Source organism: Struthio camelus, chromosome 30, assembly GCF_040807025.1.
Source record: "Struthio camelus isolate bStrCam1 chromosome 30, bStrCam1.hap1, whole genome shotgun sequence".
NCBI lineage: Eukaryota > Metazoa > Chordata > Aves > Struthioniformes > Struthionidae > Struthio > Struthio camelus.
This window is the reverse complement of record NC_090971.1, coordinates 3,572,971-3,596,132: the sequence shown is the minus strand read 5'-3', so window position 1 is coordinate 3,596,132 and position 23,162 is coordinate 3,572,971. Positions and strand designations below refer to the sequence as shown.

General features: G+C 66.6%; 2 protein-coding genes across 6 annotated transcripts in view; one reads left to right on the top strand and one right to left on the bottom strand.

Moving 5' to 3' along the window:
* Nucleotides 1-62: 62 nt before the first annotated feature.
* HAPLN2 (hyaluronan and proteoglycan link protein 2) lies at nt 63-5,184 on the top strand. The gene is made up of 7 exons (XM_068922391.1): nt 63-277; nt 2,289-2,413; nt 2,683-2,796; nt 2,994-3,344; nt 3,576-3,692; nt 3,988-4,173; nt 4,296-5,184. The coding sequence occupies exons 1-7, from the start codon at nt 231-233 to the stop codon at nt 4,577-4,579; spliced, it is 1,224 nt and encodes a 407-aa protein (XP_068778492.1). The 5' UTR covers nt 63-230; the 3' UTR covers nt 4,580-5,184.
* A 583-nt stretch (nt 5,185-5,767) lies between these two features.
* Nucleotides 5,768-23,162, bottom strand: part of BCAN (brevican) — a 20,102-nt gene continuing 2,707 nt past the window's right edge. For 2 of the 5 annotated variants that reach the window (XM_068922303.1, XM_068922302.1), the window contains 13 exons: nt 17,912-18,004; nt 17,434-17,826; nt 15,847-16,021; nt 15,598-15,725; nt 14,891-15,184; nt 12,773-13,207; nt 11,350-12,033; nt 9,099-9,206; nt 8,811-8,969; nt 7,154-7,236; nt 6,509-6,653; nt 6,199-6,381; nt 5,768-5,902 (listed from right to left, as the gene is read on the bottom strand). In XM_068922303.1, the coding sequence (XP_068778404.1) occupies nt 5,877-5,902; nt 6,199-6,381; nt 6,509-6,653; nt 7,154-7,236; nt 8,811-8,969; nt 9,099-9,206; nt 11,350-12,033; nt 12,773-13,207; nt 14,891-15,184; nt 15,598-15,725; nt 15,847-16,021; nt 17,434-17,826; nt 17,912-18,004 (2,906 nt within the window). In that variant the 3' untranslated portion in view covers nt 5,768-5,876. Of the gene's footprint in view, nt 5,903-6,198; nt 6,382-6,508; nt 6,654-7,153; nt 7,237-8,810; nt 8,970-9,098; nt 9,207-11,349; nt 12,034-12,772; nt 13,208-14,890; nt 15,185-15,597; nt 15,726-15,846; nt 16,022-17,433; nt 17,827-17,911; nt 18,005-18,097; nt 18,234-22,478; nt 22,762-23,162 lie in introns of those variants that run through there. The other 3 variants (XM_068922304.1, XM_068922306.1, XM_068922305.1) reach the window with 3 other exon arrangements.

Genomic DNA, 23,162 nt, shown 5'->3' with positions numbered 1-23,162 from the left:
GCAAGAGCCCGCTCCGGAGTGGCGTGACGCGGCTGCCCAGCGCAAGCGTTTGCAGCTGGAGCCCGGTTTTGCTAGATTAGACGGATGAGGGCACGGGGGAAGCAGTCTGGATTAAATCAAGGAGCTGGTTGGCACCGCTGGATTCGGGGCTCGTTTAGCCGGGTGCAGTCGCTCGCTTGGGGTGGGATTTGGGGACGCGGCGGGGGACCGTGACCCGGGGAGACCCCGCGATGGTTTCCATGCGGCGGTGGGCAAGGTGGAGCGGGGTGGATTACAGGTGAGGCAGGAGAGACCGCGGGCTGCGCCGCAAGGACGCGTCGGATTTACTCGCCGCTCAGCTCCGGCCGTCTCAGTGCCGGGTTTTGTCCTGCGTTTTAAAAGCAGGGCTTAAGCCCCCTCGACGGGCAGGGAAAAATCAGCAGGTTGCGGTGCAACCCAGGGCAGGACCCGTCCCCGCTCGGGAGCCCTCGTTTGGAGGGTGCCTGGGGTCTGCGGGCGGAGGAGGAAAAGCTCAGCCTTGCGAACCGAGGGCAAGGAGCCGCGTCAGAGCCTGGTTTCTAAAGCCGGGCTCTCCCCTCGGCCGTCCTTGCTGGCCTGCAATTGTTCCTTCTGCTTTTCTTTTCTTTGGCCGCTTCTGCTTTTGCCGAGAGGTGTTTGCTACGCACCCAGAGACGGTACCAAACCCAAAAAAGGGAGAGGAAGAGGAACGAGCTAAATAAAGCGCTTGTTTGCAAAGTGACTGGGGTAACTTCTTTCCAAAGAGCTGGGCCAAATTATGATCTCAGATAACCAGAATCGAGCCGAGGTCGCTCCGCTGAAGCGAGCAGGACGGGCGGGGGGGGGCTCAGCCTCGCCGCGTGGGGAATGAGTCAGATTTGGACTAACCAAGGCCCTGCTTTGGGCTGTAATTTTGTTAAGACCAGTGGGTGTAGCAACTGCCTCCGTTTGGGGGGGAAAAAAAATGCAAGAAACAATTCGGTTCGTTCATGATACCAGAGCTGAAAAATAGCATCCTGCACCCAAAATAGACCTAAATCCCTGCCCCAGGGGCAGAGGCCAGGCCCTGGCCCCCCTCGTGCAGCCGTCAGCATGCGAAGGAGCAGCAAAGGGACAGCGGGGCGGAGAGCCGAGCAGGTCCGCGGGTGCTTTCCAAACAACCGAGGACCCGCAAAAAGCCTTGGGCAGGGCAAGAGATTTGGGAAAGGAGCGTGCAGTGGCCCTCGTTGGGGTGTCGTGTTGCTGTGACGGTTTCTGTGCTGTTTCTGAGCTAAGCTTTGCTAAGCGCTCGGACCGACGGGCAGGTCGAGGGGGCAGCGCGCTGGGGCCGCCGGCCGTTCCCGGCGGGGACGTCTGTTTTCTGGGCGAAGCCGGGATGGCCGCGTCCTCCGCCGCTGCGGACAGACGGCCGCTTGTCTTGGGTTTCCTTCGAGATGAGCCTCCTCCATCCCTGGAGATGGACCTTGGTGGGGGGGGAGGGAGCAGATAAGGGCGGCCCGAACACTGCCCCATTGTGTGGCCTTGTTTGGCTCCCGGCAGCATCCTCGCCCGCGGCCCCGAGTTGCCGGCGGGGAAGCGTTTGGCCTCGCAGGCTTGCAAAAGCGGACGGGCCCCGTTCCCGCAGCCGGGATAACGCCAGCGGAGCTCCCAAGGGTTGGGGCAGCATCGCCGGTCGGGTACCCTGCTCCCCCTTGCTGTAAGGGGTGTGGGGGGGTAAAATTAATTATTGCACTGATGCCTTAATTGCAGACAGCACCGTCCCCGTGAGTTTGGCCATGAATCCCGGGGGGCATCTTTGCCCTGCATCCCAGAGGCTGTGGGCCGGGCCGGGTGCCCGGTCCGAGGAGGGGCCGGAGCCCTGTGCGGTGCTGACATTTTCCCTGAATTCCCCGGCTCTGTTGCCGGCGAATAAAGGCACGCTTGTTAGCGGGGCCCGCTGTGTTTTGCCGAGCAGAACAATAAAGAGAAAGACGCTCACAATGGGAAATTGTGCTTCCTCCTCTCCGTGCGTTCCTCGGGGAGGTATTGGGGGGGGGGGAAGAAAGGGAAAAAGAAAAAAAAAGAAAGCGGGAAGAGACGGCGACGGGGCAAGGAGGGAGCGCGAAGGGGTCCCGGCCGCTCCCGGGCGGACGATGGACGGAGACGCGAAGGGGCCGGGGAGCCGGAGCGGGGCCGCGCGCCTGGCGTGACGCTGCCCGCCCCGGGAACGGGTGACGTCCGCGGTCGGCGCTGGCCGGCGGGGAGGGCAGCCTCGTGCCGTGCCCTCGTCCTTCTTCTTCTTCGCGGAGCAGGTTTGCCCTTTCCGGAGCCGCAAAGCGGCACCGAGCCACCGCGGGCGCCGTGGCCGGCCGCGACGGACGGGCACCGGTGGCTTTGGATGGGATCGGCGGCTTGCCCAAGGACGCGGCTGGGGACGGTGAGCGGCACGGGGGACCGGGGCGGAGGCGGCGGTGCATTTTCGTAGGGTGAAGCAGGGGAGGGGGTTGCAACGGGGTTGTTCAGCCAGGTGCATCCCTTCACCTCGGCGTCCGGTTCGGGGACTGTCACTCTGCCTGTTTTTGCAATGCTTTGCACCCCCCGGATGGGTCACACCAAGCATTTTGGAGCACCTCCTTGCTCCGTTTGCTTGAGGTTTGCGTCCCGCTTCGCGCACTGAGGTCCGCTGACCCCTTCGCTTGCTCCCAGGCATGTTCCTGCCTCCGGCTCTAAGGATGCACCAGCTTCTCCTGCTGGGCTCCCTCTGGCTCCTGGGGGCCCCCCCAGCCTTGAGCATCTACCAGCGGCCGACGGGGAGCCCAGGTAGGGAGGAAGGGGCCCAACCGCCCGGGGTCGGGGCTGGAGGAGGGAGGTGACACCAGAGGGGACCGGCTAGGACAGCGTCTTGGGGGCTGAAGGGGTGCCGGAAACCCACTGGGGATGCCGAGGTGGGATCGAAGGGTGTGAGAGGGCCACCAAGGTGCTCCAAGGAGGGTTGTCCCCATCCGCCTGTCCCGCAGCCGCCCCGCGCCTGCAGTACCTGCTGGAGCCCCTGCACGCCGTGGTGCACACGCAGCGCGGCGCCACGGTCACCCTGCCCTGCGTCCTGCGCGCCCTGCCCCGCAACTACCGCGTGAAATGGAGCAAGGTGGAGCCGGCCAACTACCTGGAGAGCGTCATCATCATCACCAACGGGCTGTTGCACAAGAACTACGGGCCGCTGAGCCCCCGGGTGAGCCTGCGGCACAGCCACCGCTACGACGCCTCGCTCACCATCGCCAACGTGGCCTTGGAGGACGAGGGGCGCTACCGCTGCCAGCTGGTCAACGGGCTGGAGGACGAGAGCGTCTCGCTCACCCTGCACCTCGAGGGTGAGCCTCACCTCCCTCCCGCCGCCCCTGCTATCCCCTGGGAGCTGGACCAGGGCGAGAGGCCAGATGGAGCTTGGTGCGTCCCGGTGGCGTCCCAGGACCCAACGGGAGCCTGGAGCCACCTCACCCGGACACCAGCCTCCTCCCCAGCACCCCAGTCCCGGGGGGTGATTAGCCAAAACCTCCTTGGGGAAGAGCATCTCCGTCACTCTCCATCCCTGTCCCCTCCAGGCGTCGTCTTCCCCTACCAGACCAGCAACGGGCGCTACAAGTTCAACTACCATGAAGCCAAGCGAGCGTGTGAGCAGCAGGACTCCCGGCTGGCCACCTACCAGCAGCTCTACAAAGGTAGGGCCCCGCTTCCTGCAGCAAGGCCAGAAAAACCTCCTTCTGCCCCAAAAACCTGGCTTGCTGGGTAAGGGAGCGGGGAGGAGCATGGTTGGGAAGCTGCTGGGAAGGTGGTTGAGCCCTGGAGCTGCTTCCCCGGCTCGGCTCTAAGTTGGAGCCAGGCAGCCGGGCTCCTGCTTGTGCCTCTTTCGGGAAACGCAGCTCCCTGCCACGAGCAGCAGAGCCCCGGAGCCCGGTGTCGGCGCTGCCTGAAGCCCCCGTCCCTCCCTGACCCCATCTGGTTTTTGCCGCGCAGCCTGGACCGAGGGCCTGGACTGGTGCAACGCGGGCTGGGTCCTCGACGGCACCGTCCACTACCCCATCATCAACGCGCGCGAGCCCTGCGGGGGCCGCCTCCTGCTCCCGGGGGTCCGCACCTACGGCGCCCGGGACAAGCAGAAAGACCGATTCGATGCCTTCTGCTTCACCTCTGCCGTCAAAGGTAGATGGGGGAGATCCCCCCCATCGCTACCTTGGTGGAGACCCCCTGCATCGGGCTGGGGATGTCCCCGGGGGGCTGCTCCGTGGTGCCTCCTCACCCACGCCGCCTCCGTCCATCTCCAGGCCAGGTCTACTTCATCCGCGGCCACCTGAACTTCAAGGAAGCCGGACAAGCGTGCCGCAACCACGGGGCCACCCTGGCCAAAGTGGGGCAGCTCTACTCCGCCTGGAAGTTTTCCCGGCTGGACCGCTGCGACGGCGGCTGGCTGGCGGACGGCAGCGTGCGGTACCCCATCGCCACCCCCCGCGAGCGCTGCGGCGGGCTGCCGGACCCCGGCGTCCGGAGCTTCGGCTTCCCCAACAAGGACCTGAGGACGTACGGCACGTACTGCTTCGCGGGGACGTAGGAGCGCCGGGAGGCGAGGTGGGCTGAGCCCGCAGCGGACGGCTCGAGATTTTTTCTTTTTTTTTGGGGGGGGGGGTTTGGGCTGGTTTCGGGTGCTTTGTGCATCCTCCCGCTCAGCGACGCGGAGCTGCTCCCTGCACCCCCCCCCGCCTGCTTCGGCCGCTCTCGGCAGGATTTCGGGGCTCGCGGGACAAGCCGGACCCTTTGCCAGGCCGGGGAGAGGGTCCGATCCAGCCCGCCAGCGGGCAACGCGGGCTCCCCGCTGCCTCCTTCGCCCCGTCCTCGCTCCCCGGCGGGCTGTGAAGGCTCTGGCTGGTGCAAACGGCGAGCTGGGTGTTAACGAGCGCGACTAATGGAGTTTCGCCTTCTCGATTAATAAAGCCACGGCCAAGCCACCTTCTTGCCTGGCCTCCACCCGGGGGACTCTGCCAAGGACTTTACGCGGCAGGTAGGGGAGGCGCTGGAGGCCGCGGCATCCCTGCGCCCGGGCGCCCGCCGCCCTCGCCAGCCGCTTATCGGCGCCGCTGGCGCTGCGGAGCGGGGATTTCGGCTATAAAAAGCACCGGACGTTGGCACGGAGCGGCGCGAAGCCCGGCAGGATAAAACGACCTGGGGAAGATGCCAGCATCCCCCCCCCCACCCCCGCCACCACGGGCGCCGCGTCCCAGCCCTAACCGGTCCCCAAGGTTAGAGCCCCTCCTGGGAGGCGCTGAGATTTGAGGCTGCATCTCTCTGTTTCGGGTCCCGGCCCGTTATTTCGCCCGCATCGCGGCTGCCCCAAACCACCAGGCCGCCGCTCCGCGCCATCGGTTTATTTGCTTTAATATCAACAGCCGCCTGGAGGGTGGGTTTTGGGGTTGGGGTTTTGGGGGGGGGGGGACGGCAGCTTTGCCCTGCTCTCCCGGGAAGCCCAAGCCCCCCGCCGCACGCCCCGGGGCCGGGCGCTGAGCAGGGCAAGGATCCGTCGGCCAAAGGCGGGAGACGGTGACGCCCCGGGGGCCCCAGCTCGATTTTCGACTCGGTGACCGGCTCCACGAACCACAGACCCCTTTGGGCAAAGTGAGGCTTTCCGTTTTGGGTGGCTGTTGACTCTTTCGAAGGGAATCCGGCATTATTCGAAATGCTTTTTATACAGGTATAAAAGGGCCGAGAAGGCACAAACGGAAAGTTTTTTTTTTTTTTTTGGGGGGGGGGGGGGCAGGTTATTTCCCTGCTGGTTTCCCGCGCTGGCATCCCGGTGCCGTCCCCCTCCGCGCCACGGCCCCGGGAGGTGGTGGCTTCCGCCCGCGGGGACTTGCTCAGTCGTCGGGGGGTTGAGCCAGGCCTTGGAGGGGGGGACACACAAGAAGCAAAAAAAAAAAAAAAAAACACATGTCAAGGGAAAATGCGTGAAGCCAGACTATCTCCTAGGCTGGAAAAGTTGGGGGGGGGGGGTTAAGGTCAGCCACCCCCCCTGCTTTACCCCGTATGCTGCGTGTCTCTAGGTGGGATGCTGATGGAAGAGCTCAAAATTTCTCCTGGGCAATCCCGGCATCCCACTGCCCCGGGGTGGTGCAAATAGGGGGGGAAAAAAAAATAAACCGGCCTAAACGGGCACGGCGGAGGGGTGCAGGCGCTCACCGGGGAGGCAGACCAGCTGGGGCTGCTCCCACGTCCCGTCCTCCCGGCACCGGGCGATGGGCGAGTGGCGCTGGGCGAAGCCGCGCCGGCACTGGTACCGCACGACCGAGTCGACCTCGTGGCGCTGCTTTGGTTTGCCCAAGACGCGGGCGTTGCTCACGGCCGGCGGCGAGCCGCACAGCACTGCGGGAAGGGTGCAGAAGGGGGAGGATGTCAAAACAGCCGCCAAAACCCAGATCTCACCCCCCCCCCCTTCCATTTGCACCCTAAATCCCAACGCAACGGAGTCTCCCTGCTCCCCGTGCCTCACCCAAGCCCATTTTGCAGGTGTAGGAGAGGTGGTAGTTGCAGGGCACGTCGCTCCACTGGCCCCCGTCGTGCCACACGATGACCACGCAGTTCTCCCCGGAGAGGAAATAGCTGTCGGGCTGCCCGGGGTGCCAGTTCTCGTAGAGCTTGCAAGGGGTCAGAGCGGGTGATGGGCGCGCCGAAGCGCCCTGCCACGCGGCTTTTTGGCCCCCTGCCCCAAGCGCCCCGCGCGACGGGCGCCAGCTCCGGCGCTATCTCCGTGCCCCTATCTCAGCCCGCGCTCGGAGACGCCAAATCCACAGGGTTCGAGGCACTAAATTAAAGCGCCGCTGGGATGCTCAGCCCCCCCCCCGCCCTTAGTTTCCCGGCCAAGATTTTTGCCTCTAAACCCGTGCCCAGGCCAGCGGCTTTGGCTCGCGCTCCAAAGCCTGGCCCCGGGGCAGCAGCACCCTCTCCGTGGCGGAGATAAAGGGGTGCAGGGTGGGTGACTCATCCCGCGGGCGGCAAATATTTTCCAAGTGATGGAGAAGGACGAGGAGGCGGCTGCCCGGGGCCGGTGGTTTCGTCTCCCGGAGGTGATGCTGAGGGCTGGCTGCAGCCGGTAGCGGGAGGGCAGGCCCGGGGGCGGGGGGAGGCTTGGACTTACCAAGGGGCTCCCATCGGACCACTGGAAATCCCCCTCGATCGTCCGGTCGTTGAGGCCGATCCACTGATACTCTCTGTACCGGTCTGGGGGGGCCGGAGGGTTTTGCGGTTAGAGGGGAACCAGTGGCCGCGAACCGCCGCCTTCGGCTCGGCCGTCGGGAGATGGAGGCATTTTGGGCGAGAAGCTGAGAAATCTCTTTTTTGTGTTGTTTTTGCAAAGGAGGAAAAAGCGAGGGGAGCAGAAAGGGGGAGCAGAGCGGGGCCGGCGGCAGCCCCGGGCTCGGCGGGGCCGGGGATCGCCAGGAGAGGGCAGCAGAGCCTGCTTGTCCCTGCCTGGCCCTGCCTGGCCCCGCTGTCCCTGCTGTCCCTGCAGATCCTTGCATCTTCTTGGAGGTCCCTGCCTGTCCCTGCCTATCCTTGCATCTTCCTGGAGGTCCCTGCTGTCCCTGCAGGTCCCTGCATCTTCCTGGAGGTCCCTGCCTGTCTCTGCTGTCCCTGCAGATCCTTGCATCTTCTTGGAGGTCCCTGCTGTCCCTGCCGGTCCTTGCAGCTTCCTGGAGGTCTCTACTTGGTCCCTGCTGTCCCTGCAGGTCCTTGCATCTTCCTGGAGGTCTCTACCTGGTCCCTGCTGTCCCTGCAGGTCCTTGCATCTTTCTGGAGGTCTCTGCCTGGTTCCTGCAGGTCCCTGCATCTTCCTGGAGGTCCCTGCCTGGTTCCTGCAGGTCCCTGCATCTTCCTGGAGGTCCCTGCCTGGTTCCTGCAGGTCCCTGCATCTTCCTGGAGGTTCCTGCCTGGTCCCTGCTGTCCCTGCAGGTCCTTGCATCTTCCTGGAGGTCCCTGCCTGTCCCTGCCTGGTCCTGCCTCTCCCTGAAGGTCTCTTCCTGTCCCTGCTGTCCCTGTTTGTCCTTGCAAGTGCCTGCCCAGTCCTGCCTGTCCCTGCAGATTCCTTCTGTCCCTGCAGATCCCTGCCTCTCCTTGCAGGTCTTGTTCTGTCCCAGCAGGTCCCTGCCTGTCCCTGCCTGGTCCTGCCTGTCCCAGCAGGTCCCTGCCTGTCCCTGCAGGTCCCTGCCTCTCCTTGCAGGTCCTTGCCTGTCCCTGCAGGTCTCTGCCTGGTCTTGCCTGTCCCAGCAGGTCCTGTTCTGTCCCAGCAGGTCCCTACCTGTCCCTGCAGGTCTCTGCCTCTCCTTGCAGCTCCCTCCCTGTCCAACCTGTCTCTCCTGTCCCTCTCTCTTTCTGGACGTCCCTGCTTGTCCTTGCCTGGCCCTGCCTGGTCTTGCCTCTCCCTGCAGGTCCCTTTTTGTCCCTCCTGTCCCTGCTTGTCCTCTCCCTGCGGGTCCCTGCTTGGTGTCTGTGCAATCAATCCTAGTTCTACCAATCAGTTCATCGTATCGGGCAGTTCCTTTATTATTTCTTTTCTCTGATTTTTTCCTCCGGATTGTATCTGCCTCTCTCCCACCCCGTTTGCATACTCAAAAGCGCCGCACAACCCTGCATGGGGCAGAGAGGAGAGGGAGAGCTAGAGCTCGTGTGGCCACTTTCAGCCCAGCCTGGCTGGGAAAGGGTTTAAACCTTTAACCCCCAAACCTTTAAACCCAACGCCGAGGGGCGATGGCCGAGGTCGGCGGGGCCGGAGCAGCGGCCGGGGCTGCGGCACGTACCGTTGATGAAGTCCTGCTCTTCGGGCGTCAGGATGGTGGCCAGGTGGCCCCCGTAATGCCTGCACTGGGTCTCCGCGTCCTCCCAGCTCCTCCGGGTGGAGAAATGCTTGTAGCAGGCTCCCTGGAAGCTGTCCCAGCCGGGGCTGCACGTCTGCAGGGCTGAGCAGGGGCAGGGGGGAGAGAGGAAAGGGTCACAATCGAGGAGCCCAAGCCCACAAGCAAAGCAACACCCGAACCAGCCCGGGCTCCTGCACCCGTCCCCGCCGAGCTGAGGCCGTGCGAACTCACGTCTTTCGCAGGTGCTCCCTCCGTAGCCGGGCAGACACAGGCAGCCGACGCGGTCGCCGTCCTCGGTGCAGGTCCCTCCGTTCAGGCAGGGGTTGGGGACGCAATCGCCTGCAAAAGGCACACGCACCTTTCCTGACGGCGGCCGCGGGAACCCCGGCGCCTTCCCAGCACCCCCCCTCCCCGAGACCTCCGGCCGGCTTGGGGACAACATTGCAAAGCGCTTGACTAGGTGCTTGCTTTGGCCACTAAGTGTTGCAAAGCCGAAGGTGGCGGGAGGAAGGACTCGTGTGCACGGTGACATGCTTGGCGTGGTCCCCACCGGCCCTTAGTCCATGGGAAGCAGCCAGCTCAGCTTGGAGCTGGCTGGCTCGGGGGCTTTGGCCCCCCGCTAGCCCGGGCTCCCGGGTGAGGAGGGACACGAGCCGGCTGCTCTTGCCCAGTGCATCAGCAGGCTCGTTGCTGTGCCAGGTGCTTGGCTTGGTCCAGGGACGGTGCTTGCTTTCGCGCTGTCCCAGAGCGCGTGGCGGAGGCTGCACGTCCCCTTTGGGGACGGGGTGGGGGGGCTGCAATGGGGCTGCCCCCAGTGCAGGACACAGCTGTCCCCCCACTGCATATCTGGAGCTTGGAGGGGGGATGGCAAAGCATTAAAAAACAAAAAAACAAAAAAAAAATCCCTCCAGCGTGCCACGGCCACAAGTCTCGTGGCCAAAAAAAAGAGCCTTGCGCGAGTCGCCCAGCCCTGCTGCGCTGCAGCCAGCGCCGTCCCAGCCGGCAGCCCCGGCGCTCGGCGGCGGCGCGGGCCAGAGCCCCTTCTCCGGCCGCCACCAGCCCGTTCGGCTGACGGAGGCGCCCGGGGCGCAGCGTGTGCCGCCGTCCACCCCCCCCCCCGCCGCCCCTTCCTTTAACGGCCTTTGCGAGACGCGCGGCGTTGATGATCCGGCTGCAAGGCACCGCGCCGAGCCGTGGCGCGGAGAAGCAGGAGGACGAGCTCTTTTTTTTTTGGGGCACCCACTGCTCACACCGGGCGCTTGTGGCTCTTTCGGAGGGTGTCGCTCGGCGGGAGGGCGGCCGCCTGGAGCAGAGCCGCCGCGGTGCAAAGGGGAGCCCGGCTGGGTGCTGGGGACCGTGGGGTGCTGGGGACCGTCGGGTGCTGGCTTGCAGCGGTGGGTGGGGGGGACTAGCAAGGTAGATGTGCAGCAGCGCTAATCACGGCGCGGCTTGTTTTAATTAAGCAGCTAACGGAGCCGCCAGGCCCCGGCAGGAGCACGGTGGGGGGCCACGCTGCAAAGCTGCAATAGAGCTGGCACCGGCTTGACGCCGGGGCTGGAGGGTGTTTCGGGAAGGGATAGAAACGCCTCGTCTCGGGGGGGCTCCCCGATGCGGGGTGCCGTGGGGAGGGGAGGGGGATGGAGCTGGATCTCCATTCCGCTCATCCCGGCGGATGCTCGCGGCGCGGCGGGATGCTCGCGGCGCGGCGGGATGCTCGCGAGGCTGCTGCATCCTCTCCCCAAGGGAGATGGCTGGGGCAAAACAGCTGGTTCCCCCCCCCCCCAAATACTCCCATCCCCATCCCAAAACCCGTGCCAGCGCAGCGCCGGAGCCCGGCTGCGATCCCGGGGACAGCGGGCGGAGGGGGGGATTAGTTCGTCAGTGGGAGCTGATGCGCGCGGAGGCAGACGCGAGGACGGAGGGAAGAGCTAGCCGAGGTGCTTGTTCTAGAAAGCTTTTAATTCCCTTTATTAGTATCACGGTTAGTCAGAGCAGGGTTTTGGGGGCCTTCTTTTGATTTTTTTGTTTGCTTTTTTTTTTTTTTCATGGAAACAGTCATTAAAACACTTCACAGAAGTAGAAGAGGTTTAAGTGCATGCAATAGCTCGGACCAATTTGTTTGACAAATATGTGCTTCTCCGGACCTTTAACCTTCCCTTATCCAGCTGACGAGAGGAAGAGGAGGAAAGAGAAAGACAGACCGACGTGGGGGGGGGAGAAAGCCCGGCACGAAGGAACGGTGGTGGCTTTCTCTAGCGCCAAAGAGCCGCCAAAAGAGCTGCGGCGAGAGCCAAGGCGGCCCGGGCACCGGCGCTGCCCGCCGGGCGACCGCCGGCCCCGCGGCTGGCCCGCTGCGTGGGGCGGCCGGGCCGCGGCGCCGCCGGGCTCGGGACCGGCTCGCTGGAGGGGGTCCCTGGCGAGCCGGAGCCGTCTCCGGAGGCGCCGGCACGGGGGGAGGTGAGGCCATCGCTGCGGGTCCCACCTGGTTCTCCGGGAACGGCTGCAAGGAAACCCTCCGCGGTAGCACCGGAGGGAGCGGGTCGCTCTTCCTCCTCCTCCTCTTCCTCCGCCAACGACGATTCGCCGGTCGAGGGCCTGCCGCCGGCGGTTTTCCCGTCCTTCCCGCGGCCCGGCGCCTCGGTGGCCGCCGTGGCGGAGAGGGTGCCGCCGCGGCCCGTGGCCGCCGGGAGCCACGGGGCCCCCGACTCCTCCTCGCCGTCCTCCTGCGGCAGCGGCGCCGGGGTCGCCGGCGGCAGCGGGGAGGCCACGTCTCCGGAGAGCTCGACGTCCTCGGCCGTCCCCGGGGAACTGCGCGGCGCGGGGTCGCGGCTGCTCGCCGAGGCCCGAGGCGGGGTGACGGGCTCCCCCGGCGCCGGCTCTCGAGAAGCTGCAAAAGTCGGGAGCGCGGAGGCCGGCGCGGCGGCCGGCAGCAGCTCGGCGCGCTGCCTGCCGTCACCTGCGGCGGCTCGCTCGGGCCGAGGCGGTTCGGTGGGTGCTTCCGCGGCCGTCGCCGCCCGGAGCAGCACGGACACGGTCTGTCCGGGGCCGGCCGGCTCCGTGGGCTGCACGTCATCTCCGCCCCGGCGGCTGCCGCTCTCCTCCGCCGGCTGCCCGCGCTCGCCGCCCGCCGAGGAGCCCCGCGCTCCCTCCGGCTCCCGCTCCTCCTCTGCAACAGGCAAGGTAGAAAAGCCGTGAGCCGTTTGCACCCGCCGCCGGGGAGCGAAGGAGACAGAGGCACCCGCGCAGGGCGACGGCACCGGCACCAGCAAAACCTCGGTGCAGCTCAGCTCTTGCCCCGCTCGCAGCAGATCTCAACGGGAAATGTTCCCCCCCACCCCGACCCCGCCGCCGACCCCCCGAAAATGCACCCCGCTGGCGTTTCCCAGCGAGACGGACACAGCGCCGAGCCGCGGCGTGACGGCCGCCCGCTTCGAACCGGCCTTTCGGAGCCGGCGCCTCCCGGGCGGGGGGGGGGGCGGACGGACGGTCGCCGCTCGGCGGCCCCATCCTGCCGCTGGCGCCGGCGGTGCCGCGCCGGGAAGCGGGTGCAGGGAAAGGGGCTCGGATCCTTGCTCCGACCTCCGGGCTCTGCCGCTTTTCTCTCCAGCCACCGGGCACCCTGCTCGGGCTCTTTGCGTTTCCCAAGCCAGCGCCGGCCCCTGCGTCCCGTCCCCACGCCGGGCCACCCCCGGCTAAGGAGACGAGCACCGAGGTCCTTCAAACTTTGGACCTCCAAGCTGTCATCTCAGGAGCTTTGGGAACAGGCTTCGGGCATGCCTACACCTAGCGCTCAGCTCCGAGGAGGGATTTCCTCCGACGCCTCCTGCCAAACTCGACGCCTCTCGACGCCCCTTCGGGCTTCCTGCAGCGCCCCAGCCCTGAGCCGCAGCGCGGTCTCCACCTACCCGTCCGGGACGGCTCGCCACCGACCTCGGGGCAATATCCAACCGTCCCTTTGGCCCCTTCCTCGGCTGCGGGGAACGAGCTGCCTGGCTTCGCCCCGCAGCTACGCGGGGCGCCTGCCTCGGGGACCGCGGGCGAAGGGGCGGCAGCCGGCCGGCCGCCTCCTCGCTCGGAGGACGCGGAGGTATCTAGCGGGGGACGCCGGGCCACGGGCCCCGGCGCGTCTTCGGGGGCTCGGCTCGGCTTTTCCAGCTCCGCGGCACCCGCGGCCTCAAAGAAAGGGACGGCGTAAATGGCCCCTCGCGACTCAATCTCCACTTGCGCTTTGGGCAGCTGCAGCTCCTCCAGCTTTTCTGCCACTGTAACAATCCCGTGGAGGCCCTCGGGCTCACTGGCTCGGTTTTTTCCTGGAGCCTCAGGGAAAGAGTTTGTCCCTTCTGTGGGCAGAAAGAAAGTGGGATATTACTGCCTTGCCCCGGCCCCCGGCGAGAGGCCGGGGCGGAGCGGGATGCCCCGGCGCGGCGGCGGGGTGGGCTGGAGCCCTGCAGCCTTCCCTAGGGATAGCGCCGGGCTGGGACCGGCCTTCGGTCCCCTTTTCCTCCCCTCTACAAAAGGGCTTTCCCACGGGGCCAGCTGCCTTTCCCCAGGGGCGTCGGGAGGACAGCGTGCAGCTCGGGGTAGGGGGCTGCTGCCCGGACCCGGCGGGTCGGTACCAAGCCGCGCTCCGGGCCGGATGCTCGGCTGCTGCAAAGCAGCCCGGAGCGATGCTGCTTTACCGCAGGCGCGCAGGCTGGCCCCGGAGCGAGCCCAGCGCTCCCGCCCCGACTGCCTCCGCAAGAGCCCGGCCAAGGCCCGCGGCTTAGGGCAGCCGTCCAGGCAGTGTCGATTTTTACGCTCGCAGCACTTTTTTTTTAATTTTTTCGCTCTCCCCTGCCCTCGCCCTGGGCAGCTTCCTCCCCTGCCGCCGAGCCCTGCGCCTCGACGTCCGCCGGCATCCCCACCGCGGCGTGCTGCTCGCCGAGCCCCGTCCCGGGATCCATCCCCGGGTCCGGGACTCGGCGCCTAGAGCGTACAGCTCCGCCCTGCCTAACTCCAGGCGTTTAGAGACAGCGGGATGCGTCCGCTCACCCCGCCGAGAGACGGGGAAACTGAGGCACGGCGCCGAGAGTTGCGCGGTCCCTGCAGGATCGCGCCGCGAAACGAGCGGAGGTCCCGCCGCTGCCGGCCTCCCGGCACGGCGAAGCCTCGCAACCCCTGGCACGACGCAGAGCCGCGGGGCGCGAGGCGTCCTCGTCACCCGGCGGCCCGCTGCTGCTACCCGCCGGTGGCTTTTCCTAGTCCACTCGGAGCCCCTCCGCGCGGTGCTATGTACCGCTCGCTGCTGCATTGGCCCTTTTTGCTATTGATGGGTTCCCGTTGCTCAAAATAACTCTTGCAAGCCGGCGGAGCCCACTGGAAATGCCCCTGGCCGGCAGCCACGCGCCGGAGGAGAGCCAGGATCCGTGCCGGACGGAGCCATGCCCGGAGAGGAGCCCCGGTGGGACCGGCGGAGAGGCGAGGGGCCGGCTGCAGGGCGCAACCCCGGGGAGCAGCCGCTGGCGGCACCGTCGTCCGCCCGACCCGACCGCCGGCACCGCGCGGGACAGCCCTGCTCTATCGCGATATGTCGGTGCGCGGCGTTGGGGCCAGGCGGCGCGTCCCTCCCCTGGCACGATATCCCGGCGCGCGGCACCAAGGCCGGGCAGCTTGTCCCTCCCTCCTCTGGCGCGACACGTCCGGCGTGCGATGTTGAGGTCGTGCAAGGCATGCCGATTTTGACGTGCGGCATCGAGACCGCGCAAAACACCCCGACTCTGCCACGATATAGCGGCGTGCAGCCCTGGGAGCGCGCAGGGCATCCCTCGTCGATCGCGACAGGCTGGCGCGCGGGACCGGGACCACGCGGCACGTCCCTCAACTACCGCGCTTTGCACGCGGCGCGACAGCTCGCAGGCACCTTGCACCCCGGGGGCAGAGCCCGGGCGCCCCAGCGATTGCACCCCGTAACCTCGCGCCAACCCCATCCCGCGAGCAGCCGGGGCGCTCCGGGTGCCCCTTCGCGGCGGCGCGGTCTCCTTTACCTCGAAAGCAGTACGCGTCGTATCTGCTCTGGGCGTCGGGGAAGCCCGTCTGGTTCCGGAAGAGGAAGATGGTTTTGACTCCCGGCAGGTTCCCGCCGCAGCGTTCCCGCGGCGTGACGATGGGGTAGCGGACGCTGCCGTCGGCCAGCCAGCCGGGGTTGCAGGAGTCCAAGCCGTCGCTCCAGGCCGCGTACAGCTGGCCCGTGCTCGCCAGCTCGGCTCCCAGCGCCCGGCAGCGAACCTCAGCCTCCTCCAGGGTGAATTTGTCCGGGGCCGTCTCCAAAAAGATCTCTCCTTGCAAACGGAGGAAGGAGAGCGGCGTCAGAGCCGGGGCACCCGGGCGGCAGCAACGCCGCCAGCCCCGCAAAACCGAAGCAGGAATACCTCCCGCAAAGCGGCTTTTGGGAGCGGCGGTTGCCAGCTCCTGGGTTCCCGCAGGGACCGACCTGCCCAAATCTCCTCGAGGCCAAAAACCTCGGCGGGAAACGGGGGCGAGCCGGCGCCAGCGCCGCGCGCCCGCCATCCAGGGCGGCTTTCCCAGAGCCGCCACGGGCTCCAGGCGATCGCCTGAGCCATCCATCAAAGATGCTCCCCCTTGCCAAAAAAAAAAAAAAAAACCCTCCCCGCATATAGGGGCTTTTTGGCCCTGGGCCGTGCGTCGCGTGATGGGTTCCCGCGGGCTGGAGGCGCCGCAGCCTGGCAGTCACCTGCGAGGTCCTGGGCGTAGCAGTACACGTCGTACATGTCCTCGGCGTCCACCACCCCGTAGTTCCTGACGCCGGGGAAGCCGTTCATGTCTCCGTAACAGGCCTCGCGCGGCGTGTGGATGGGGTACCTGGAGGGCGAGAGCGTAGCGGCCGACTGGCGACGGCGGCAGAGCCCCGGGCAACGCCGAGCCCGGGCGGACCGGGAGCTCCCGACCCGGCGTTGAGCCAGCGCGGCCGCGTCCAGCCCACCTGACGGTCTGGTCGGCGATCCAGCCGGCGTCGCACTGCTCGTAGCCGCCGCGGTAGGCGGCGTAGAGCTGCTCGGGGGTGGCGATGCGGGCGCCGATCCTGGCGCAGGCCTCCCGGGCTTGGGCGAAGGTGTAGGCGTAGCGCGTGGAGCCCTCGCGGTAGTGAAACACCACCCCTGCGGGAGAGAGCCGCGAGGGCTGCGCCGGGGGCTCGGCGGCATCTCCGGCACCCGCCGCCCCTTTGCACCTGCCCGGGTCTGGCCACCCCTTTGCATGTATGAAGGGTTCAGCCATCCTTTTGCACCCATGAAGGGTCCAGCCTTCCTTTGCACCCATGAAGGGTCCAGCTGCCCCTTGCACCCATGAAGGGTCCAGCTGCCCTTTGCACCCATGAAGGGTTCAGCCGCCCCTTGCACCCATGAGGGGTCCAGCTGCCCTTTGCACCCATGAAGGGTCCCTTTGCACCCATGAAGGGTCCAGCTGCCCTTTGCACCTGCAAAGAGTCCAGCTGCCCTTTGCACCCATGAAGGGTTCAGCCACCCCTTGCACCCATGAAGGGTCCAGCTGCCCCTTGCACCCATGAAGGGTCCAGCCTTCTTTTGCACCCATGAAGGGTCCAGCTGCCCCTTGCACCCATGAAGGGTCCAGCCGCCCCTTGCACCCATGAAGGGTCCAGCTGCCCTTTGCACCCATGAAGGGTCCAGCCGCCCTTTGCACCCATGAAGGGTCCAGCCGCCCCTTGCACCCATGAAGGGTCCAGCTGCCCCTTGCACCCACGAAGGGTCCAGCTGCCTTTTGCACCCATGAAGGGTCCAGCCACCCCTTGCACCCATGAAGGATCCAGCTGCCCCTTGCACCCACGAAGGGTCCAGCTGCCCTTTGCACCTGCAAAGAGTCCAGCTGCCCTTTGCACCCATGAAGGGTTCAGCCACCCCTTGCACCCATGAAGGGTCCAGCTGCCCCTTGCACCCATGAAGGGTCCAGCCTTCTTTTGCACCCATGAAGGGTCCAGCTGCCCCTTGCACCCATGAAGGGTCCAGCCGCCCCTTGCACCCATGAAGGGTCCAGCTGCCCTTTGCACCCATGAAGGGTCCAGCCGCCCCTTGCACCCATGAAGGGTCCAGCCACCCCTTGCACCCATGAAGGGTCCAGCCGCCCCTTGCACCCATGAAGGGTCCAGCTGCCCTTTGCACCCATGAAGGGTCCAGCCGCCCCTTGCACCCATGAAGGGTCCAGCCACCCCTTGCACCCATGAAGGGTCCAGCTGCCCCTTGCACCCACGAAGGGTCCAGCTGCCTTTTGCACCCATGAAGGGTCCAGCCACCCCTTGCACCCATGAAGGGTCCAGCTGCCCCTTGCACCCACGAAGGGTCCAGCTGCCTTTTGCACCCATGAAGGGTCCAGCCACCCCTTGCACCTACAAAGGGTTCAGCCGCCCCTTGCATCCACCGGGGTCCAGCCACCCCTTTGCACCTGCAAAGGATGCGGCCGCCCCTTGGCACCCCCGTTGCAAGAGGGGTTTGCTCCGCACCGAAGGCACCGGCGCATTCGGCGCAAGCGGGTGCACCGAATCCCGCGGCGCGGCTACCTTTGACTTTGAGGTCCAGGATGTCGTGGCCGTCCTCGATGCCGTGCTGCACGTCGCAGCGGTAGATGCCCGAGTCGTTGGGCCGCAGCTCGGTGAGCAGCAGGGAGGCGTTGGTGTACTGCCGGTGGAAGATGGGCAGCGAGGCGCGCAGGCGGTACTCCTCGCTCACCTTCACCCGGTCCCCCCGGGCCACCAAGATCTCCAGCTCCCTGCCCTCGGCCACGAAGGTCCATTTGACGCGGGGCGCCCCCAGGACGGCCCGGCGCCCGGCCGCGCCGGCCGTGGGTACCGGCCGGAGGTAGGTGATGAGACAGGGGATGGTCACGTCGCCCGCCAGCACGGCGTCGAGGGCCGGGCGCCGCGGGATGGAGACCTGCAGAGCCTTGAGGTCGTCTGGGCAGGAGCGAGGAAAGGGGCCGTGAGCGGCAGCGCTTCCCGGCCAGCCCCGAGGACGTCCCCGAGCCCGGCTCGCCGTTACCTGTGCCGTCCTCGGGGACGAAGGCGGCCGGCACCGCCGCGGGGGCGAACGCGCAGAGCAGCAGCAGCGGGAGGGCTGAGGCCATCCTGGGCCCTGCAAGGAGGGAGAAGCAGAGGGGGAAAAAACCCCAAAAGCAGCTTTGCAAATATCTGTCCCCCCGCCGGCGCGGCGACGCACGGGGCGTACGGGGAAGGACAGCAACCGGGCTGCCAGAAGCCGATTTGGGTGCGAATTTAAGCAAAACGGGGCATCTGGCCGTCCCGGCACGGGAAGTCACCGCGGGCGGCGAGACGATGCTGGCGCCGGGCTGCGTTTTGGGAGACGCCACAGTTTCCAAAAGAAAAAAAAAAAAAAAAAACAACCTCAGAAGGGTTTTTTTTTTTTAAATAGTCGGGGTTTAGCAAGGCGGAGCGCTCGGGCCGCCGAGCCCTGGCGGCGGGGGGAGCGTGCGCAGGCTCCTCTTTGCCATTCAGCTCACGCCGGAGGTTCCCTGCTCGCGGGCTGGGAAAAGCGGGGCCGAGCAAAACAGCCTTTATGTCGCCAGGCCGCTTGGCGCAAGCGGTAAGGACCACGCGCCGGGCGGTTCCCGGGTGACGCTGAGCCTCCAGGCGGCCCCGGGAGCTCTCGGGACCGCGCCGACCGCGGCGGCCTCAGCAGCGCCCACGGCGTCGCACGGGTCGGACTCGCTGCATACAGCACCCAGCACCAGGGATGCAAAGCCCCCAGCACCAAGGATGCACAGCCCCAGCACCAAGCACCACAGACCTACAGCCCCCAGCACCAAGGATGCACAGCACAGCCCCTAGCATCAAGCACCAAGGATGCACGACCCCAAGCACCAAGCATCAAGCACCAAGGATGTACAGCCCCCAGCACCAAGGATGCACAGCACCAAGAGCATCAAGCACCAAGGATGTACAGCCCCCAGCACCGAGGATGCACAGCACCAAGCATCAAGCATCAAGGATGCACAGCCCCCAGCACCAAGCACCAAGGATGCACAGCCCCCAGCACCAAGGATGCACAGCACCAAGCATCAAGGATGCACAAGCCCAGCACCGAGGATGCACAGGCCCAGCACCGAGGATGCACAGCACCCAGCACCAAGGATGCACAGGCCCAGCACCAAGGATGCACAGCCCCCAGCACCAAGGATGCACAGGCCCAGCACCAAGGATGCACAGCCCCCAGCACCAAGGATGCACAGTCCCCAGCACCAAGGATGCACAGCACCCAGCACCGAGGATGCACAGCCCCCAGCACCGAGGATGCACAGCCCCCAGCACCAAGGATGCACAGTCCCCAGCACCAAGGATGCACAGCACCCAGCACCAAGGATGCACAGTCCCCAGCACCAAGGATGCACAGTCCCCAGCACCAAGGATGCACAGCACCCAGCACCAAGGATGCACAGGCCCAGCACCAAGGATGCACAGCCCCCAGCACCAAGGATGCACAGCCCCCAGCACCAAGGATGCACAGCACCAAGCACCAAGGATGCACAGCCCCCAGCACCAAGGATGCACAGCCCCCAGCAGCAAGCATCAAGGACATACAACCCCAGCACCAAGCACCAAGTATGCACAGCCCCAGCATCAAGCACCAACGATGTACAGCCCCCCCCCAGCCCCCAGCCCCACCGACGTGCAGCCCCGAGCACTGAGCCAGGGGCTGCCCATGCTCTGCCCGCATCACCCCAACTCGGGCTCAGGGCTCCAGAGAGAGCCCAAAACGGCCCCCACTGGGCGCTGCGGCTGGGGGCCAGCTCGGGGGCTGCATGCCGGCCCCGGCCGCGCGCGGCGGAGCGAAGCAGCCTTTTGTCGACGGCGCCTTTGCTTCCCGCTCCCGGAGCGACAACAGAGAGGGGCGACGGGCCGAGCTGGCGGACGGCACGCCGGGGCGGGGGGGGGGGGTGCTGAAACGCAGGCTCTGCCCACCCTGGCTGGGGGTTTTGCTGCCCACCAGGTCCCGGAGCCCTGCGATGGGGCAGGAGACTCCCACTCTGCAAGTTTTGGGGGGGGGGGGTTGTTATTGCTGTTGTTATTTGCTATAAATGGACATTTTTCAGCGCGGGAGAGAAAAGGCGGGCGCAAGCCCGGCGAAACGGGGCCAAAAGCGGTGAAAAGGGGCACGGGCTGGCGGAGCGGCTGGCCCGCCGCGCTCCCCTGTAGGTTCTCCGCTGGCTCGTAAGAGGGCTGAGACCCCCCCCCCAACCCGCCGGCCGCCCCTTCCCAAGCACGAAAAGCTGCGGGCGCTTGAGCATCGCCAAGACCTCGCCTGGAGGCAGCTGAGGGGACCTAAAACCTCATTTCCGCGGGAAACCAGGCGGAAAAACGGAGCCGAACATCTATTTTGGGGACCATCTTTCACTTCATCCGTCTGCCGGAACCCGGATCGGCCCAGGAGCCTGGGTTTTTCGGAGGAGGGGGGGGAGCCCCCCTCCACGTGCCGGTTGCTCCAAGGTGCCCTGCCAGCCCGCAGCGAGCCGGTGGTGGGGAAGGGGGGGGGGGGGCAGGAGAAGAGGCCGAGCGGGGAAGCGGTTTTCCAGGGGACGCCGAGCTGCAGAGTGAGTCAGCAGCGGCGGCGGCAGCGCCTGGCCCCGCTCCAGGCAGCAGGCGAGCCGCCTTCCCGGGGAAAGGTGCCCCCTCGCCGCCGCCAGCATCCCCACGTGCCGCCCGCCCCGGCGGCTTTGCACCGCGCCGCGAACCCGCGCGGTCCCGGCCTGCCGGCGGTAGCAGGGACCATCTCCTGCCGGAGGAGGGATGCTGCCTTCCCCTGGCTTTTCTCTCCCCCTATTCCCCCCGCCACCATCACCCGCCTCCCCCAGGCCCTGGTAATGCCCCCCCACACCCTTTTCTTTGCTTTTCCGAAGAATTACAGCGTTAGCTCTTGGGTCGGCACACGCGGGTGCATCCGGCCGCGGGGGATACGGGGCCGGGCGGGGGGGGATGCAGCGCGGCGGCCCCTGGATGCCTCTTGGCAGGGAGAGCTGGCACGGCTTAAAAGCCCGGAAGCAGGTGGGGAGAAAGCAAGGGGGGGGGGGTCCCCCTCCGGGGCCCCGGCATGGAGAAAGGGGGTCCTTGTTGCAGCCCTTGGGCAGGAGGGGTGGGCGCCCACCCACCCCCCCGCCTCCCTCCCGTCGGAGACGAGCCGCTGGCCCACGGCCACGGCCGCCGACAGCGCTGGCGGGGCTGGGGCCGGCTGGTAGGGATGCATCCCCCCCCCCCTCCACCACCCCCCGGATCGAGGGGGCTGGAAGAGCCCAGGCATCCCGGCTCCAGCATCCTCGAGGACGCAGCTGGGACGCAGCGGGCGGCACATCCTTGCCGAGCGAAGCGTCGCGCCGGCCCGCAAGGAAAACCAAGGTGAAACGATCCCCAACGGAGCAGCAGGCCTGGATGCCAGATGGGGACGCCGGCTTTGCCGGCGGGAGGGGGGAGTTACCGATGGGGAAACTGAGGCACGAGATGGGGCAGAAGACAGGGTGTCCCGGCTCACAGCGACACCCGCAGTGCGGGGCCTCCCCGTCCCCTTCGCACGTGAACCGGGTGCATCGCTCCCCCCCCCCCAGCAGCTACATCACCCCAAAGGAAAAAAAAACCAGTCCTGCTCCCAGTTTCCCCCAGTCTAAACCCATTTCCCCACACAGCGTCCCCAGGTGTCCTGACCGCCCTCGGATCGTGGGGCGCAAGCCCGGAGGAAGGACCCAGGCGTCCTGCTGCCCTGGACCCCCCCCCCCACCCTAACCGCAGGGAGGCACCGCGCCGCCCCGCTCGAAAACTGCTCCAAAAAAGTCAGCTGCAAATATCCACCGGGCTGGGGGCAAAGTGGGACTTTCCCACCCCTCCGGCAGCCGGAAGGAAAAGCAACAGGTCCTGGGCTCCGAGGCGCTCCGAGATGCTCGCCTTCATCCCGGGGCGAAACACTCCAGCCGGAAGGGGGGGGGGGGGAAAACCCTGAGCGAGCCCTTGCCCAGCTCCGTGCCTCAGTTTCCCTTGCTGGTGCTACCGCTACGCGGACCGCGCTCTCCGTGGGGCCAGGAGCGGCCGGGGGCTCGGCGGGACGGGGACAGGGAGGGCTCCCCCGAGACGGGACGAGCAGGGGGCTCAATTCTCTTCTCCATCTCACTTAGGAAGAACCCCCCCCCCCGCCCCCGCCGGAGCCCGGCCAGCTGCCTCCAGCGCTGCAGAGCCCAGTTTGCCGTTGGGGAAAAAAAATAAAATTAAACTTGCAACCGTGGGAGCGAGCGCCCTCGGCTCCCGGGCCGGGGGGGTCCCCGGCGCCAAGGACAAACCTTCCCGGCGCTGGCATCCCCGCGAAGCGCCAACTCCGGCGTCCTCCCCGGGTCCCCCGAGGAGGAAAAGTGCATGTCATTCCCTCCCTCCCTGCCCCAGCTGAGAGAAAGAGGTTAAAGGAGACATTGAAATTAATAGCAATAACCCAGCACCCGACACCGGGCAGCATCGTCCCCCTGACCCGACCCTACGGACATCCCGGGGGAAAAAAAAAAAAAAAAAACCCTAGGAGCCGGGGGCTGAGCCCGAAAGAGGCACCGCTCGCATCCCACCTTGCTCCGTGCTTCCCGGGGGGGCCGCGGCGGCGGGAGCCGAGCGGAGCGGCGGCACCGACGTCGCAGCCGGCAGAGGCAACTTTCCCGGCCGGGGAGCCGGGGGGGCTGCGGCCGAGCGGCGCCGCAGAGCCGAGCCGCAGCTTCGCCGGGAGAGCGCAGGCACGGGATGCGCTCGGCAGCAGGTTGGCAGGACGGCTGGGAACGAGCTCCGCCAGGCATAAGTGCAGGCACCGAGAAAAGAGGAGATCTCTGTGTGTGTCCGGGTCCTCGCCTCCTTTTTTTTTTTTTTTTTTTCCCTCCCCTCCTCCTTTTATACTTTTTTCCTTCCCCTAATTAAAAAAAAAAAATTACTACCGTGCTGGCGAGCGCGTTGTCCCTCCCCTTCCCTCCCTCCTGGCAGCTGGCAAAAGCCAGCACAATATCCCGAGCGGGGAGAGGAGGATGCTCCAGCCGGCAACGTTATTTAATCCAACGCAGCGCAGCTCGCGGAGCGGCTCGTCCCGACGGGCTGCGGGGTCCCGGGGAGGGGGGGGGGCTTCGCGGCAGCCCCCAAGGGAGCAGCGGGGCGAGAGGCAGCCCCGCCGTGCCTCAGTTTCCCCACCTGCAGACGAGCAGGAGAGGGGCATATTGCGGCCAGAACAACGAATGCACCTTCAGATGCAGCCTGCTTTTAGAGGAGCG